The sequence below is a fragment of the Pagrus major genome, chromosome 2 (assembly GCF_040436345.1).
Source record: "Pagrus major chromosome 2, Pma_NU_1.0".
NCBI lineage: Eukaryota > Metazoa > Chordata > Actinopteri > Spariformes > Sparidae > Pagrus > Pagrus major.
Window position 1 is genome coordinate 3,242,204 of NC_133216.1, and position 18,739 is coordinate 3,260,942.

The 18,739-nt window shown below is 41.6% G+C and overlaps 1 protein-coding gene across 6 annotated transcripts; it reads left to right on the forward strand.

Moving 5' to 3' along the window:
- Positions 1–174: 174 nt before the first annotated feature.
- cep295 (centrosomal protein 295) lies at positions 175–18,688 on the forward strand. 6 transcript variants are annotated; one of them, XM_073483970.1, is made up of 30 exons: positions 175–536; positions 1,529–1,729; positions 1,986–2,110; positions 2,194–2,287; positions 2,410–2,523; positions 2,612–2,752; positions 3,013–3,196; positions 3,386–3,565; positions 3,794–4,030; positions 4,344–4,441; positions 5,292–5,507; positions 5,721–5,797; positions 6,117–7,200; positions 7,246–7,485; positions 7,668–7,851; positions 8,472–8,666; positions 8,768–9,004; positions 9,553–9,650; positions 11,048–11,168; positions 11,312–11,536; positions 11,762–11,910; positions 12,093–12,543; positions 12,856–13,035; positions 13,164–13,582; positions 13,748–13,918; positions 13,998–14,055; positions 14,190–14,513; positions 18,093–18,189; positions 18,344–18,443; positions 18,554–18,688. In XM_073483970.1, the coding sequence occupies exons 1-30, from the start codon at positions 438–440 to the stop codon at positions 18,593–18,595; spliced, it is 6,141 nt and encodes a 2,046-aa protein (XP_073340071.1). In that variant the 5' UTR covers positions 175–437; the 3' UTR covers positions 18,596–18,688. The 6 variants fall into 6 exon arrangements, with proteins under 6 accessions (XP_073340071.1, XP_073340081.1, XP_073340090.1 ...); XM_073483980.1 differs by having other exon boundaries at positions 7,288–7,485; XM_073483989.1 differs by having other exon boundaries at positions 6,117–6,789; positions 6,910–7,485.
- Positions 18,689–18,739: the final 51 nt, after the last annotated feature.

Consider the following 18,739-nt stretch of genomic DNA (forward strand, 5'->3'; position numbering starts at 1 on the left):
TTAAATAATCAGCTTTAGTTTAAAGCTTATTAAGGTGAGATAAATTACTTTAGATACATTTAATATGAGGAGGAGCCTGTTCGGTCAGGGGGTAGGAACCAAGAAAATATACATCAATACGAGACGGACACGGCGGGCAGTTTAAACAACCGGATGTGACGTTCAGGACAAAAACGTCCAGTCGTTTTTTTTTAGGTTGGCATGGATTTCAGATGATAAACAAACCTTCTGGGGTTGAATTGATCTCTTTCCGGCTCATTTGTGGCTCTTTCCTGGATTATTTTGCGTTTCTTTTACATTTTGAATGTCTCCTATAAATGTGTAATGGGACTGAACGCCTGCAACACAGTGAAGCTAAGTTAGCCAACAGTAGCTAACCCTTAGCACGGCTAACGGAGGATGTTTCTGGGAAATGTCCAGCAGCGTATTTCAAGAAAATGAAGAGAAAAGTGGCTCGTTTAAGACTCAGTCCCAACGAAGAGGCGAGGATAATACGAGAGGAACATGAAAGGAGGAGAAAACTGCGCATACAGCAGGTAATGTGCGATGATAACAACAAGTTTCTTTCTGTTGTGTCTCAGCTTTCTGCTTCACTTCATGTCCGTGATTCCTGTCCACCTGACAGCTTCTCATGGTGTCACCAGAGGTATGTTTCATTTAGAAAGATTACCAGTTAAGCCAGGTCTTATTTTGTACCTCTGGCTCGCTGTCAGGAAATTATGTTTCATAAAGAAGAGAAGCTCATGTCTGTTTTAGAGAAGATGTCCAAGGTATTCAAGTCTACATATGTTGTGCTCTGCAATGGAATAAAACCAATAAACAACTTTGACCCATGACTGTAGCTACCTATTTAGTTTTTTACCAGCAGTTTACACTTTAAATATCACTTAGGTGAAATTACAGAAACACACATCCAGAAGTCTGTTTGCTTAAAAACACTAAAAGAGCCGACAATCAATTGTAGTTGTTCAAAAAACAACATGATAACCTCTTTGAGGCTGCCAACTGACAGAGAACTTTATTTCCTAATAGATGCAAATTATCTTCATTTCTTGCTGTCAAATAAATTAGCAGGAATGGGCCCTATTTGCGGTCATTCATGTTGTGTTGCATCTTACTCATCTTGCACAATAATGTAATTTGCAGCACTTATGATGCAATGAAAGTTCACGTTAATCTTATTGGACTCAAACCCATAGTGACATAATCACAGCAGTGCTGCAACAAACTGAGCAAACAGCAGATTTGATCAGGACTGAGTTGATTTGTCAGAAAAAGGTACTCATACTCTTACTTCATTCTTTGACGGTTAACATCAGTTTCCTCCTCTAACACATCAGTTTTCTTTATTGTGAATGTATGGGATCTTGATGTCTCGGCTCTCTGTCAAATGGTTCTCAAACCAGGTTTGACCGATTCTGATTTGGTGTCATGAAACAGCTTTGTGAAAAACACCCCTCTGGACAATTTCAAACTAGATGGTTATTTCAAGACGCAATATGCATATGTATTTTGCTTTGACACCCAGGTGCGGGAGCAGCAGCGAGACATCGCGCTGCAGATCCGCCGGGAGGTTGAGCAGAGACGGCAGCGTGAGCTGGAGAAGCTGGAGGAGGAGCTGAGGGAGGACTGGGAACGACAGCAGAGGGAGAAGCTAAACGCACTGCAGAAATTATACGAGGAGAGCCTCCAGCTTCTCGGTCAGGGACACAGGAGTGCTAAAGAAAATGTAAGATAACAGCAGTCTGAAACCAGTAAGACCTTGTGTTTATTAACCACAGTTTCTGTTGCTGAATGAAGACAATACACCCGTTAATGAAGCCATCAAGACCCTTCAGGACATTTTGGTCAATAGTGATTGTAAGATGTAAGATGAATTTGGAGGCCAAATCAAGGAGAATGTCTGCAAACCAAAATGTGATCAACACCATCACTAGACAACGCCGACTCATTGAACTGGTGTAATTTGATTCCCTTTGCACAAGGAACCCGACCTGGCAGCCATAGCTCAGAGGGAGGAGGAGAACCACATCAAAGCAGAGGAGCGTTATCGAGAGGCACTGAAGGAGCTCAAATCACAGAGGCTTAAAGACCATGAGAAACAGAGCCGGTGAGCAGCATCATAAACATTTATATGTTTGAATTTAACCACAATTAACTGAACATTAAGTCTATTTCTTTGCTTTTCTGTAGATCTATCAATGCCAGGAAGAAGGCCCTACAGGCAGAAAAGGAAAGAGCAGCAAAAGTGGCGAGTCTCCCCCCGCCTCCCCCGAACCCCATCCAGGTGATTTGATCAGTTTATGAATTACAGTGATTCTCTCCTGAAGTACTTTTGTCTGTACACATGTGGCACGGTGTAGGTTTTGTGTGGAGTCAAAGTAACTTTGTCTTTTCTTGCTCAAGCAGAACATTGAATGCAAGAAGCTACACGTAGTAAAGAAATCTGACGTGAGTGCCTTCGCTGCCACATATTACCACATGTCTGGGGGAACAGTGGACAGAGAGGTGGACATGGAGCAGGTAAGATCTCTGATTATTTTATGCTTCTAAACCAACGTTTTGTTAGCCCTGCTCCTGTCAGAGTTGTTTAATCTGTATGTGTTTGCAGCCTGATGCTCATGAGGGAGCTGAGCTGGAGGCGAGGAGGCTGCAGGAGTTACAGAGGGAGGAGAAGAGGAGGAGAGAGGAGCAGCTGGAGAAGGCTCGTCTCAGAGGGAAGCAGGCTCTAAAGAGGGAACATCTCGTGCAGGTATGACTTACCTGTTACCTGATGAGGAGATAGACACCAGAATTGTTCGTGTAAATCTGACAAATGATTTCCTCTCGCTGTTGCAAACACTGCAGACTGACTTTTCATATAATAAAAATATCATAGTGGTTTGGTTTAATACTAGGATCAAAAGATTTCCCCATAACATGTTTCATAGTCTTGTTACTTATCAAAAGAGACCAGAAATGTTCAATGTTTTAGCTTTTTGTGTCAGATCTGTTTTCTATGATCTCCTTCAGGATCGTGAGCGGCTGCTTGTTGAGCTGGAGCACATGCAGCAGACAGACCTGCTGAGGAGGAGACAGCAGGTGTCACAGATGCCTCCTCAGATCTTCCAGCCTCTCTACAAGAGACAGGAGACGAGAGAGGACTTCCAGAGGGAGATGGAGTTCGCCTTTGAGGACATGTACACCGGAGAGAGGAGTAAGGACTGCTCAGGGCTGGACTATTTAACTATCAATGTGTTTTGGAAGAAATGGTCACCAAGACAAGTCTTTGTCATTTCTTTCTAATGCTCGTAGCTCTTGTTAAAACTATGCAAATAATTCTGAAGTAGCCAGAAAGTTGAATGGTTTAATAGAGCTTGTAAACCTTGACTGTGTCTGATCTCAGGGGTTAAGGGGGACCTGGTGGTCCAGCTGGTACCAGAGCCTCTGCCAGCTCTGTCCACAGGCAGCCAGGACCGAGAGCTGGACGTCACGGTGGATGAAGACGCCACACCGGGAACAGAAAACACACAACATGACACTGAGCAAGAAGCTGGGAGCACTGAGCCGGAAACATCTTCTCAAGGTGAAACGAAGCACAGATACACAAAAAACTAAATTCAAGTTTAGTTTTTAAGGATTGTTACAAGATTTTTCTCACAAAAAATGGCAGTTACTTCTTGGCTTTTAGACAAAATTGATACACAGACCTGAATATATACATGATGTAAATGCTTCCATCCTCCAGCCCTGAATACAGCCTTACTGTCCGATGAAACGTATCTTGAAATGCGTTCTGTTTTTTTACTTTCAGTGGAGCCCTCCAGACCAGCTCCTCGCCGGGCGTTGAAGAAACTCCTGGATCGTATCAGGACCCAGAGGAACCACTGGGCTGAAGGCAACAGTGACGTCCCTGCAGCCCATTCACCGACCGGCATCACCGATCAGATCCCAGAGCGAGACACAACAATCGACACAGGTTCTCTGACCAGCGAGGAGAAACAGCAACAACCCCCCATCGAGCTGTCTGAGCCTGACCGCTCACCACCTGGTCAGTCACTCACTGTCATTAACTGAAATAAAATACATTTTGGAAGGTCGTACACAATGTGGTATATTTTTATTTTGAAGGTTTCTCAGCTCTCTTCTGTAAAGCTGTTTCACACATTTGACCAGCTGAGGTTTGGATATTACACAATAATATTTTGATTAATTGTGCAGCACTTCTTCATTCGTCTCTGATGTGAGATCTGTTCCTTTTTTGTGTCTCAGAGACTCATCCCTGAGTGAAACAGAGTAAATATCTAGTTGTTGTGAGAGACAAGTGAAAATGATTATTTCTGTTTTTTTATATGTAATTCCAGCAGCGATGGAGACAACAGAGCAGTCAGCCGCAGCAGAAACTCTACGTCCTGATTTTGCCCACATAATCCAAGAATTTGAAGAAGAACGGAAGAAAAGGGTATAAATGCTGTTCTGAATTTCTTTATTTTAAAAAGCAATTATTATCTGTTATCTGTTTATGAGAAATAACCAAGAGGAGATTCAGTTTTTAGTTGCACATGTGAACGGGAGCTGAAATTTCTTCCAGGGTTAAGGTGGCACTAAAAAACTTTACAGTACAGAATGATTTTTGATTTAGTATCCTGCTCAAATAGCACACGTATAGCACAGAATTAAACTATAAGAAGCAGAAAGTTGATGACTGAGTGTTGAGCTTTATGTCACATCGAGGTATCAGATAACAAATCAACAAATCCTCTTATTCTGTTCACTATATAGTTCTTCAAAGAATCCAAAGCCTGGTTCTGTTTTGTCTCAATAACTTCATGTGTTTTTTTTAATGATTGGTCAGAATTGATTGATGCAGGTGTTCCTGATTACTTCATTAGTCCAGCCCCTAAAACAGGAGTGTGTTGTGCGGGTCACAACACACTCCTGTTTTCATTCCTTTCTGCTTTGAACATAAAACAACTGCAGACGGTGGCTTGATTCTCTGTTCTGGACCCGACATACTGAAGAATATTTAAAAGCAAAATGAGGTTGAACATATTCTGGGCTGGAGGATGTTGTATCTACATCCAGCAGAGGAACACAGGAGCCTCATTCTGGGCTTTTGGGGAATTCATGTGGAGAACGTTGATCCTCTGAAGAATGGATTCTACAGGAGGAAGAGGTGCTGATGGAGAGACCTGCATGCCTGGTCCAGGAACCAGATACTGAAACTGAAACGAGTCCAGTTGCCTGCGATATAGCACTTAGGATCAGATAGATTTTATTATACCTAACCCTTGTTTTTTGTTTTTGTTCAGGCAGAGGAGCTGGAGCGGGAGAAGCAGCAGCAGGTGGTTTTGCTTCAGGAGCTGGAAAAGCAGAAGGCCCAACTGGAGCAGATGCTGCTCGAGGCCCAGCAGGAGAGGGAACACCTGAAGGCTGTTGTGACCCAGGAAGTGCCTATTATTAAACCACCTGAAGTACCTGTTCATGACCAGGAAATCCCCTCTGTCAGTCCTGGACCAGCCACTGAGGTAGGCCTTTGATTAAGTTAAAAACTACTACTAGTTGTCTCATTTGTTGGCATCCATCATTCTGAGTTATGATCTGATCCTGGTTGATGGGAGAATATATTTATATTATCAATATTCTCGTCAAATTAACAAGTATTGCTGGTTGTCCTTTTTTAAGATAATCCTATAACAACCTTCAGTCATTAATAATTCCTCCTCCTCTGCAATCTGCAGCTCGTGCCCCCTCCAGGTGAAGACGACCACGCCAGAAGGATTCGAGAATATCAACAGCGGCTGTTGGAACAAAACAGGTTTGTTAAAGCCTGAAGTTAAACTACTTTTTGTGATTAATGACTCACTTTCACCACTTTTCTATGCAGTTATTCTTGAAAGTAGAGCTGTAACCCTTCATATGTACTTTTATCTTCATGATATTTATCACAGATTCTTTAAAGAATGCAGTAAAGTTGTCTCGATACCAGAATTTTAAACGATTTTTACTCAATTGAGTACAGAAAACGTGACCTTTTCTCTTTAGATATTATTGATGGCAGATATTTAAATTTGTGATATTAGGCTTTATAAATGAAACTGACTTGACTCTTCTCTTTGACCAACTGTTTATTTCAGAGTTCACCAGAGATCAGTGGAAGTTGCTCGTCAGCGCCTGGAGGAATACCAGCGAGCCCTACAGATTCGTTACAACATGACAAAGATGCAGTCTGCTGTCGTACCTCCAGGCCTCGTTCACCCTCCTCTGCAGAATACTCGGCCTGCACATCTTCCAGCTCCTCTGCCACTCTTTACACCTGCAGCAGTGCCTGTATACATCCATCCCAAACCACAAATCTCTGTGGACGCTCCCACAAGAGAGTCTGACATGTCGGCTTCACTTCCACAGCTTCCCGGCTCCAGTTTGAGGGTTTGCTCCAGGTTGCAGGGGGCTGAAGTGGAGTCAGCTTCAAACAGTCTCAGGAACCAGAGACCAGACGTCTCTGCCTGGCTGACTGAAAACATCATGGAGAGAGTGACAGAGCACCTTCCAGACAGAGTGAGGCCCTCCTCAGCCACCAAAGAGCCTTACAAACTGATCACAACACATCACTCAGCCAGCATCCCACTACAGCCAACCTCTGATCCAATCAGAGCTCTTAGCCCGAGCATCACAGGCAGGATACCTCTGGTTCAGAGCCATGCAGTGATTCAGCCTGCAACCTTCCCACATGACTCCCTTCAAACTGGGTCCCTGAGCCCCAGAGGCGACGACATGGAGAGGCAGAGACGGGTGCAGGAGCAGAGGGAGGTGATGTTGCTGCAGCAGAGACAAGAAGAGGAGAGGCAGAGACAGGAGGTGCAGAGGGAGGTGATGTTGCTGCAGCAGAGACAAGAAGAGGAGAGGCAGAGACAGGAGGTGCAGAGGGAGGTGATGGTGCTGCAGCAGAGACAGGAGCTGCAGGAGGTGCAGAGACGGGTGCAGGTGCAGAGGGAGGCGATGGTGCTGCAGCAGAGACAAGAAGAGGGGAGGCAGAGACAGGAGGTGCAGAGGGAGGTGATGGTGCTGCAGCAGAGACAGGAGCTGCAGGAGGTGCAGAGACGGGTGCAGGAGCAGAGGGAGGCGATGGTGCTGCAGCAGAGACAAGAAGAGGAGAGGCAGAGACGGGAGCTGCAGGAGCAGAGACAAGAAGAGGAGAGGCAGAGACAGGAGCTGCAGGAGGTGCAGAGACGGGTGCAGGAGCAGAGGGAGGTGATGGTGCTGCAGCAGAGACAAGAAGAGGAGAGGCAGAGGCGGGAGCTGCAGGAGCCGAGGGAGGCGATGGTGCTGCAGGAGAGGCAGAGACAGGAGCTGCAGGAGGTGCAGAGACGGGTGCAGGAGCAGAGGGAGGCGATGGTGCTGCAGCAGAGACGACAAGAAGAGGAGAGGCAGAGACAGGAGGTGGAGATGACGCAGATGAGGCGACAGAAGGAGACGTTACAGGCTCTGATTCAAACAGATGCACCAGTAAGTGAGGGGTTACTGCCCTGGTTGTTGTTGTTGCAGTACTGTAGACGCATCCTAGATTGTTTGTTTCTACACAAATCTAAGAAAGATAAAACTGCAGCAGTCTGAAGAAATAAGATTTAAAGATTCAGAGGATTAACTCTGCTGAAGTGCCGTCTTTCCTGCCATTTTCTCTCCCACAGTCGGCTCCTGAAGCTGCCAGTGAAGCGTTGGTTTCAGAGAACATCAATCAGACCCGTCTTAAATTACTGGCGTCCCTGCTGAGAGCTATAGAGGAGAGTAATGGAGGAACTTTATCACATCTTGAAGACCCTCAGGAGAGAGAGGACTCCCCTCAGCAACTGTCCCCCAACAGTGGTGAGACGGGTAACAGACACGCAGCTTTTTCCACATTATTGACCCTGCTCTTGTCTAAACGTCTTTCTGATCTGAGGACTGATGAGTCGTCCTCATCATCGTTGCCCTTTTGCTGTTTCATTCAGTTCTGGTTATCTAAATTTTAATGGATGGATTTATTTGGAACAAGGTTCAACGTTAATGGGTTTTTTTTCTACACGTATTCTTTCTCAATCAGTTTTTACATGACACTTTACAAATTGTTTTATGTATAAGCGGTAAGCGGAGAGACTGAAGTTAATTGTTCATTATCTGCCTTGCTTTGAACATTTTTGCAAACTGCGCAATACATAGTTTTTTGCTCACATCCTCAATACCACCAAACTAAATTCCTGTTGCAGAAGTAATCGATGTGTTTCAAGACGACAAGAGGCCAATTGTTACTGCGCATGTGCAACTCGACAGATGAGAAGGATTAGAGATACTCACTCCTCAGCTATTTCCATTATTACCTCTGGAAATTATGTGTTTTATTCTTTTTGTACCGAGTTGCTAATTTAACTAGTCCCGATGTGGCATTTTTCTTGCCCCAGACAATCCTTATTGTTGAAAATGAAATGCCAACGTATGCTCTTATGTTTCCTCTTAAGATCCCGTCTCTCAGGGTGATGTTCCCATTGGACCTTCCCCGGCGTCATCCCTCCCCTCAGCAGTCCTCCTTCCTCCTCGAGCACCAAAGCCTCCAGTGACACGCGTCAGGCTGGGCATCATGGGAATGACTGAACAACATGAGCTCAGTGCTATTCAGGAGGTGGAGACGACGGTCAACAGCAGCCAGATCACAGGTCCGTTCAGGCTCAAACACATGAATCACACGTTCCCAAACCATTCGGCAATCCATGGAGAAGAATCCGCTTATCTGATTGTTGCCTTTTGTGATATCCAGGCCTTGAAGAAGGTGCGAGGGTCCCCTCACACAATGTGGACTGGGATCCACAGGAAGAATCAGAATCATCTGTGGCCTCTGACAGAACTCTGCAGACGCCATCTTCATCCGGCAGTGAGCAGCGGACAGCTGAAAGACGAGCCGGCTCCGGGACGAGCTCGGAGAGGTCCAGCTATCTCGTCTGGAGAGAGAGGCTGCTGATGGGGGCAGGAACGTCTCCAGAATCCTCAGAGTCCGGTACGTAGAGGGCAGGTGATCACAAATATCGATAGAAGGAAAATTATCCCAGAGACCACACCACACCAATTATTTCCAGAGATTTTTTTATTTTCCCTGTGAAACCAAATTTTTTTCAAACACTTTGAAAAATGAGCGCTACAAAAAATTCTCCTGTAAAAATATATTTCACTGGGTTTCGCACAAGTTGAGAAAAAAAAAGATTTTTGAAAAAATACAAAATAAAAATTGTTTTCTCATGAAAAGATTTTTTTTCACTGTTTCACACAGAAGGAAAAAAAATCTCCTTGAAATAATTTAAGTTATAAATAAGTTTCTCACATGGAAGAAAAAAATATCCATATCATTTTGCTTTCACACATGAAGGGAAATTAAGGAACTTAGAAAAATTATTCTGGCAAAACGTTTTTCTCGAGTCATACACACAGGAGAGAAAACTATTTAAATCAGACTTAGAAAATCGATCAGGAGAAAAACATCATCTCCACTTGCCCCTCAGGGCTTCTGTAGATTTCCCACTTAGTTGGAACATTTTTATTTTTTTCCAGATTTGGTCCGGAGGATAATCTCGCCTCCTTCCTCTGACTCTGGGAGAGGAGCTGACTACTCCGGTCCTGCAGTCACAAGCTACAGATCCCCCACAGAGGTAACCAGGCCAGCTGAAGACAAACAACACTTATTCTTTCCCTTGGAACACGTCATCAGCTTCTGCAGCAGAGGCTGAGTAGAAAGTTACAAGGGAAAGAAGAGTTTTGGTCTATATGCAGTGAAATAACATCTTCCTGTTTCTGTTTCTGCTCGTTACTTTAATACTAGTTTTGTTTCCTGTGCAGCTGCAGTCGGAGTGATGCTTTAACATCATTCTCTACAGTGATAACACGTCAGAAACAGATGAACAAGATGATTTCGCTGCATATTATCACCATGTTTTCTGCATCTTTTTCACTTCACTCTGAGGTTCACATGTTGTGGATCGATGATGAAAAGTAGCCAAATCTGAGCGCTGGGTGAAAACATCTGCCTCGGCCTGTGATTGCGCTTGAGAAGCTTTTTTGTGTCCGTCTGTGTCTTGTGTGTGTGTGTCTGCCTGTATGGAGTGAATGTGTATGAAAGAGTGTAAGTCTGCTAATGTCTTTTGTGTGCGTTTGTTCGTCTCTGTGTCTGATGAGCGATGATGTAAAATTTACCGAACCTGAAGTGTATTTAACTAAAATACGTTTCATGATGGTTTCTACACTTGAACTGAGCTCAGTGAGTCTGTGTGCATGTACATGTTGTAAACTAACGCAAATTTAAACAGTCAGTTTCGGCAGCTATAGAAAGACGAATGTACAGATATTAATCCATTTTTTTTCACTTTTATTTTACACATTAATATACAGAACAATAATAAAACACTTACAGGGAGCTGACTTCTTCTTTAATCACTGACAATAACACCTAAATATTGAGCCATTAAATCTTCACGTATAAGTGTGAATGTGTGTGTGAGTCTGATCATGTCTTTGTGTGCGTTTGTTCGTCTGTCTGATGAGCGATGATGTAAAATTTTACCGAACCTGAAGTGTATTTAACTAAAATTACGTTTCATGATGGTTTCTACACTTGAACTGAGCTCAGTGAGTCTGTGTGCACGAACGTCGTAAAATAAAAGTAAGTTGAATGTTAGAAACAAAAATTCTAATTTTGCCTTTTTAAGATCGTGTTGATGAAATTTTAACGACTCCAGTTTTGGCAGCAATAAAAGCAGATATACTTTATTTACGCCTCCGTGCTGTTTACAACCCTGATGCGGTAATTTTAGTTTCACTCTGTTATTTTACACGTCACAACGCTTAATTGGGGGCATTCTGCGTAACGAGACGGCTACTTTTTAGGAAAGTAAATGATCTGAATTCTTCTTCCAACACAGCCAATAAGACCCGGTGTGTGCGTTTTGTATTGTTCATTCCAGAATGCCACACTCGTAACTGTGTTTGCACAAGTGTGGGTTTCCTGAGTGTGTTGCGTTTCATCTGCCTGACACTTTATTTTGTGTGTCAGTCTGCACACAGGCCTCGTGATTCTGACTGCCTCTCCTCCACCACCATCTCCACCGGCAGCTACATCACCACCGATCCTGAGCAAATCCCTGGTGAGGGACAGCACGAGTGTGTTTTGTTAGGTACGGTGGTTTTGTCGTCATTTGTGCTTTTTTGAATCTTGTGGCGTTAACAACAGAAACATCAGAAAAGTTGCCTGTTCAGCTTCACGTGTGAGAGAATCTGATATAAACAACATGACATCTTTCTTCTCTCACTTCATCAGATAAATCCTCTCCCCTCGATCGTTTGGAACAAAGACGAGCGGCAGGTTTACTCGACGCCTCCTCCTCTTCGTCCGGTCAAAGCTTCAGTGTCGAGGACAGCTCGGCTGCAGTTCATCCTGCCGTTAACGTCGAGTCTCTGTTTAATGAAAGCAGCATCCAGCAGATTATAGACAGATACACAAGAGAGCTGAATTTCTCCCTCAGCACCACTGGGAAAACCACAGGTACACATACTGGACATTTATTACAGTGATGCCTCTTTATTTTAGATGGCATCTGTGCAAACACCTTTTTTAAGTGGGATAGTACAAGTTACTTGACTGTAACAGTGTTTGCTTTAGTTTAAACAGGCCTTGCTCGCTCGTTGCACATAAATCAGTGTTTTTATTCCAGAAGACTTTTTTACAATGTCAGTTCAGTGTCTTATTTCCCTTGTTGTTGTTCTGCAGACAGGCGGGGCTCGTTTGTGGAGGAACCGGACTCTTCAGTTTCTCAGCAGTCGTTGGTTCAGGTCTCAGAGACGAGACGGGACGATGAAAACTCTGCAGTGAGTCCGACTCTTCCATCAAACACAGCAGGAGCACAGAGGAGTGATCAGGTTAGTCAATCTCAATCATATTAAATCAATCACTATAAATTACTCAAGCATCTTTTTCTGCACTATGTTTTGGACAAACCGTATGCCTATATGAAAATATCTGTGATAGGCCAATATCAGTCAGTTTGTTAGTATATTATTTGTTACCCAGCATTCACTCGATGTTTTGTCCGTTGCTGCAGGAATGGGACGATACAGACGATCCGATCCTGGAGCACTTCTCAGGCGAGGACCAATCACTTCAGGACTCTTTCCGACCTCTGATTGGCCAGCTGACAGACCAGTCCTCCTGTCTGGCTGCTGACCACAGGGACTCGGCCATGGAGCAGCTGGTCGGTCAACCGTCGGCTCACTCGTCTGTGATTGGTCAGCTACCAGGTGTGCCGGTTCCCTCAGTGAGCCTGGATCAAGGCGGATGGGATTCCACTCTGAGTCGGATGATTGGTCGACTCTCCCATCAGTCCGGCTCGCATTGGCTGAGCGGTGGGCAGGACTTTTACGCGGGTCAGCTGATGGGTCAGATGGTGTCGGAGCGGTCGGCCTCGTGGTTGGACGGAGAGCCGGAGGAGAGCCGGATGAGGCCGCTGGTTGGGGAGCTGGATGAGTCTGCAGGTCAGCACAGTGGGAGCTCAGGTAAAAGGATTGTTTGAGTTATCGGAAATGTGCAGTAAAGTATTAAAGGGGCAGTTTGTGAGATTCAAGATTCTGTCTTTTACCAAACTAAGATGAGTTTAATTACCTCGTTAAGCCGTCATAAAACACAATAACTAAATAAAACTCACCAACACAGTCTTGGTTTCCACAATCTCCTCTGTTTTGGTCCAAATAAATCCTCAGTTCACAGAGTAAGATGTGAAAATATTCAACCATTTTGAGACGCTCGTACACTTTTTGAAAATGTAGAAATGAAGCTTGTGAGTTAATCATCTAATCTGCTGTTTGTAGGTGACAGAACTCGTGTGGCTCTCGGTGTTTCAACTGAATCCAGTGTGCCGTCGTATCCAGCGTTGCCTCCTGAAGCCTCGTCACACAGCGCCTCTGTTCCAGATGTGAATCCACATCCACAGGACCAGACTGTGCAGAACCAGACCAGTCCAACAGACCTGGGCCCAGAGAGGACTGAAGGTGGGTGTATCAGACGGAGTATATCATCATCATCATCATGCACAACACGTTCAATCTATGGTCTCAGTTTGTAGCCACGGTCATTTAAAAGTTTGCACATTATGTTTCATGTGTGACCTCATTTTCAGTGTTTCCAGGCTCCGACTCGTTCCACCCTCTACTGGCTGAGGTCACCCACAATGAGACTGCAGACCCCTCCATGACCTTTCACCTGCCCGAACACAATGTGCCTGAATCTCCTGAAGGACAGCGAGCCGGCAGTGTTTCCTCGCCTTCTGTTGAGTCTGAACCGTCACCCGAGTGCCTGAGAGCAGAGCAGCCGTCCAGCTGTGTGACGACTTCCCCCGCCTTAGATCAGTCTTTGATCCAGCTCATCACCTCCCAGAACCATCCTCACGATGTGGAGCTAACAGCTCTGAGTCTGTCCAATCTATCCGTGTGTGATGATGCGCCTGCAGCGAGCGTGTCGCAGCCAGAGGAGCCTTTCAGTGAGTCTGAGCAGAGTTTAAACCTGAGGAGTGATGTTCCTCCGTCAGAGAAGATGATGGTAAGATCATGTTTTCTTGTTCAACTTTGAAAAAAACATCTTTCAGACATTAATTTAAGAGCACTTTGCTCTTTCATGCTACAGCTGCTTGTTGTTACTAAGAGAAGAAGAATGTCAGATTATTTTGGGAAACAACATCTTTGTTGTGAAAACTTGTGTGTTCAGGAAGCTGCCGGTGTGAAGGGGATCCTGGAGCAGTCAGATATAACGTTAGTGAGCCTGACGGACACGACGCTGCCGGACCAAGAGACGACCGTCACTGATGAAGACGAGCTTCAGGAAGACAAACATCCAGATGGAGCGAGGGAGGAAGGACAGGAAGGCAAAGAGACTGAGGTGATTATACAGCTTTCAACATTTTGACTTCAGCAGCAGATGTCTCCTGATCTCTGAGCACAAACCTTTTCTTCTTTAGGGATCAGAGTCTGCGTTAACGGATGAGACTCCAGAGGGAAAGAACCAAACACAGCCAGGTAAAATCACACAACACTTACAGACTGTTTGTTTGGTTCAGTTACAATCAGAGGTTTTATTGTATTTCGTCTCCACAACATTTGTTAAAAAATATGCAGATTGGTGCCTTCATGCTTTCCCTCCCTTCATTCAGTGACGCTGCTGGAGATTCAGTGGGTTTCTGACGGAGGCCTGCAGGAGGTTTTCCAGCAGAAGCGCAGAGCTCTGATCCAGAGATCATCTCACAGGATGAAGGAAATCAAAGCCAAAAGAGCTCTTTCCAAGACTCCACCTGAGGTCAGAGCTCCATCTGAAGCCAGAGAGAAGTCTAAAGACTCGCAACCAGTCAGCTGTAAGTCGAAGTCCAAGTCAGAGCCTCAACATAAGACCAAGTCAAAGGGAGGACAGGCCGAGCAGAACCAAACGACTGAGACATCTGGACTCATCAAGCAGAAAAAGCCCCAGCTGCCCCCTCCAGGTATTTAACACTTTGATTCAACTACACTTCATTTGTATTCTGGGGGGCAAGACAGAGAAACTTCACTATAATAGCGTGAATGTCAACTCTGATGAGCTTTCGTGAAACTGCGTCACACAAAATCCTCGCTCGAGTTTTTAATATTTTCAAATCGCGCAAATGTGTCGATGCCACAAATGTTTGTGTGTTTGCATCATTTGCATCGCCCGGAGCAAATAAATGAGAATCCATCTGTGAAATGGAGAATTTTTTTTTTTTGTTTGTTTTTCTTCAGAATTTTTTTTGTGTGAAACCGCTTGGAGAAAATTATGATTTATTTATTTATTTTTTTTAATTTCCCCTCCTGGAATTTTTTTTTTTTTTCACGCATGAAGGAAAAAAAAAATTCCCGCTTGGTTCCACACATATTTTTTTTTAATTTTTTTTTTTAATTCGCAAATGGAAAAGAAATGCGGGAAAAACTATCCTGGCAAAAAACTTTTTCCCACCAGTTCTTGAGTCATAAAAACAGAAAATAATTTAGATCAGACTGAGAAAACGGATCATTTGGAAAAAATAAAAATGTAATTTTGCCCCTCAGGGCCTCCGTAAATAAGTGCAGCATAATATGGGATATTTTTCTGACCCCAGTTAATATTCTGTGCTTTGTATTTTATTGGGTGACTCAAGTAAATGCTGCACTTCATCACGTTTCTTCTTCTTTTTTTTTTTTTTAAAAGAATGAATTTTTATTTTTAATTCCAGATGCATTATCCAGAAAATTCACTCCAAAATGTCCCGTAAAACTTGTTTGCCAATATTTATCATCATGACATTCAAATAGCTCTGTGCTGTACACTGTTGTGTACTGTTGTCTTTATTTAACAAAATAATTTTTCAGGAGAATTTTTTTCTTTTCCCAGTAGATAAAAATCATATGTAAAATGCAGTGAAAGAAAAAAAATTCAGGAGAAAAAAACATTTTTCACTGTTTCACACGAGGGGAAAAACAAAAAGTACCTTTTTTTTAATCTCAACAAAAAAAATGTTCCTCCTGAAAATGTTTATTTTCCCAAACTTGTCTTTTCCCAGGAGAAAAAGAAAAAAAATTGTGTGAAACCAAGCGTTTTTTTTTTCTTTTCTTTTTTCTCCAGTAGATTTTTTTTGTGTGCAATGGTGACAGAAAACCTTTTTTTTTTTTTTTTTTTTTTTTTTTTTTTTTTCAGGAGAAAAATACATTTTTCACTCCATTTCACACGAGGGGACTTTTTTTTAAAAAAAATTTTTTTAATTATTATTCTCAACCACAACAAGAGTTTCAGTGTTTTTTTTTTCTCCACCCAGTTACACGCATGAAGAAAACTTTTTTTTTTTTTTTTCATTTGGTTGAAAACATGCAAAAAAATCATTCTGAATTTATTTATTTTCATGTGTGGGGAAAAAATGAGGGAACTAAAAAAATAAAAGAAATCGTATAAAATGCAGCAAAAGAAACTTCAACAACAAAAAAATACATTTTATTCCAAACAAAAAAAAACTTTCCTCCTGAAATTGTTTATTTTCCCAATCTTATTTTCCCAGGAGAAAAATAAACTTTTTTTTTTTTTTTTTAAAGTAAGGAATTTAAAAGATTATCCCGCACAACTTTTCTCCACCAGTTCCCAAGTCACAAATTCGAATTATTAATTTTTTTATTCTCAGTTCCAGATGCATGATCCAAAAACTTTACTCCAAAATGTCACATAAAACTTGTTTGGCAATAACTTTTTCCGTCATGATCAAATAGCTCTGTGCTGTAAAATAATAATTTTTCAGAGAAGCCCCCCCCCCCCCCCCCCCCCCCATGTGTGGAACAAATTTTTATTTTTTATTTTTATTTTTTTTCCCCAGGAGAAAAAATGTTTTACAACAAAAGAAAAAAAAATCACTTGGTTTCACACATTACAGTTAGAGAAAAAAAAAATTCAGGAGAAAAAGACATTTTTCACTCCATTTCACACATGAGGGGACTTCTTTTAAAAGATAAATTATTCTCAACAACAAAAAAAGTGTTTGTTTTTTTTTTCCATCAAGTTACGCATGGAGAACATTTTTTTTTTTCACTTGGTTGAAAACTTGGAAAAAATTAATTCGTTTTTTTTTTTTTTTTTTCACAAATCTTCACAGATGGGGCGAGAAAATTGGGGAACTAAAAATAAATGAAATCGTGTAAAATGTAGTGCAGGAAAGTTTTTTTCATGACACGACACGAGTGTGAAAACAAAAAATAAATTTATTCTCAAAAGACATTTCCTTCTGGAAAATGTTGGGGTTTTTTTTTCTCCTAAACTTGTTTTCCCAAGGAAACTTTTTTTTTTTTTTTTGAAGGAACTAAAAAGAAAATCCTGGCAAAACATTTTCCATCAGTTCCCAAGTCGTGAATGATTTTTTATTTTTAGAAATATATTTTTATTCTGAATTCCAGATGCATACTCCAGAAACCTTTTTTTTTCAAAATGTCCAATAAAACTTGTTTGCAAACTTTTGCCAATATTTTTTTTCTATCATGACACCAAATAGCTCTGTGGTGTACACTGTTCTGTCTTTCTTGAACAAAATAATAATTTTTCAGATAATTTTATCCCCCCCATGTGTGGAACAATTTTTTATTTTTATTTTTTTTCCCCAGGAGAAAAAATGTTTTACAACAAAAGAAGAAAAAATCACTTGGTTTCACACATTACAATGACAGACAAACTTTTTTTTTTTTCAGGAGAAAAATATATTTTTCACTTCATTTAAAAAAAAAAAAAAAAACAAATTATTTTTTTCCAAGTTTTCAACCAAGTGAAAAAAAAAATGTTCTCCATGCGTAACTGGATGAAAAAAAAAAAAAACACTTTTATTGTTGTTGAGAATATTTTTTCATTTTTTAAAAGAAGTCCCCTCATGTGTGAAATGAAGTGAAAAATATATTTTTCTCCTGAAAAAAACATGAGGGGACTTCTTTTAAAAAATGAAAAAATATTCTCAACAACAAAAAAAGTTTTTTTTTTTTTTTTTTTTTCATCCAGTTACGCATGGAGAACTTTTTTTTTTTTTCACTTGGTTGAAAACTTGGAAAAAATGAATTCCTTTTTTTTTTTTTCACGAATCTTCACAGATGGGATGAGAAAATTGGGGAACTAAAAATAAATGAAATCGTGTAAAATGTAGTACAGGAAAGTTTTTTCATGACACGACACGAGTGTGAAAACAAAAAATAAATTTATTCTCAACAAAAAAAAAATTCTGAAATTTTTTTTTTTCTAAACTTTTTTCCCCAGGAGAAAAAGGATTTACTGTACTGTGTTGTCTTTCTTTTACAAAATCGTTTTTCAGGAGACTTTTTTTTTTTTTTTTCCCTCGTGTGAAGTCGAGTGGAGAAAAACATTTTTATTTTTCCCCCATGAGATAAAATCTTGTGTAAAAAGCAGCGAAAGAAACAGTTTTCAGGAGAAAAATACATTTTCACTCTTTTTCCACACGAGGGGGAAAACAACAATATATTTATTCTAAACAAAAAAGAATAAATAATTTTCCTCCTGAAGAAAATGTTTTGTTTTTCTTCTGTTTCCTCAGTGAGAGATTCCAGACTGAAGAAGGTGGATGAGATGAAGATCTGCACACCGGAGCAAAGAAAACTTGATGTTTCTGAGATGCACCAGAGAACTCAGAGGTAACATTATATTATCTTTTAGCCTTTTACACTGTTGTTTTTCATCCACGAGAGGGTGATTTTTGCAGGGTTGAACCCAAAACGTGATAATTTGCATTACATATCCAAGATGTGGGATTCATAGAACAAAATGGTTTAAATAATCTGCGTGCAGACTGTACGAGCAGCTGGAGGAGGTGAAGCATCAGAGAGCCGTCAGGAGCCGACAGGAAGCTTCTGCAAAAAACAGACTGAAGGCCAAAGAGTTCCACAAGGTGAGACACCTGAAAACACCTGAAATATACGTTTGTAAACACAATATGCTGCTTTTAGGACTGAAGTCGTCTGAATCTGAGTTAATTTAGGAATATTTTTCTCTTCACAGAAAACGTTACAGAAACTTCGTGCCAAGCAGACGCTGCAGTGATCGACTGAATGTGTTCTAGTTGTACTTTTGTAAAAATTTAAGTTATTTTTGTAGAGTTTTTATCAATAAAGCATTTTAAGTAATTTAAATCAACTTTTTGCACTCAAGTTTTATCATCAAAGGAAATGACGACAGGTTACTGAG

What these genes read in the sequence shown, in the direction of transcription:
- cep295 (XM_073483947.1), top strand. Translation starts at nt 438, where the DNA reads ATGAAGAGAAAAGTGGCTCGTTTAAGACTCAGTCCCAACGAAGAGGCG. An exon ending in GACCATGAGAAACAGAGCCG is followed by an intron (nt 2,111 to 2,193) that starts GTGAGCAGCATC and finishes GCTTTTCTGTAG; the next exon opens with ATCTATCAATGCCAGGAAGA. An exon ending in CTCCGTCAGAGAAGATGATG is followed by an intron (nt 13,583 to 13,747) that starts GTAAGATCATGT and finishes TTGTGTGTTCAG; the next exon opens with GAAGCTGCCGGTGTGAAGGG.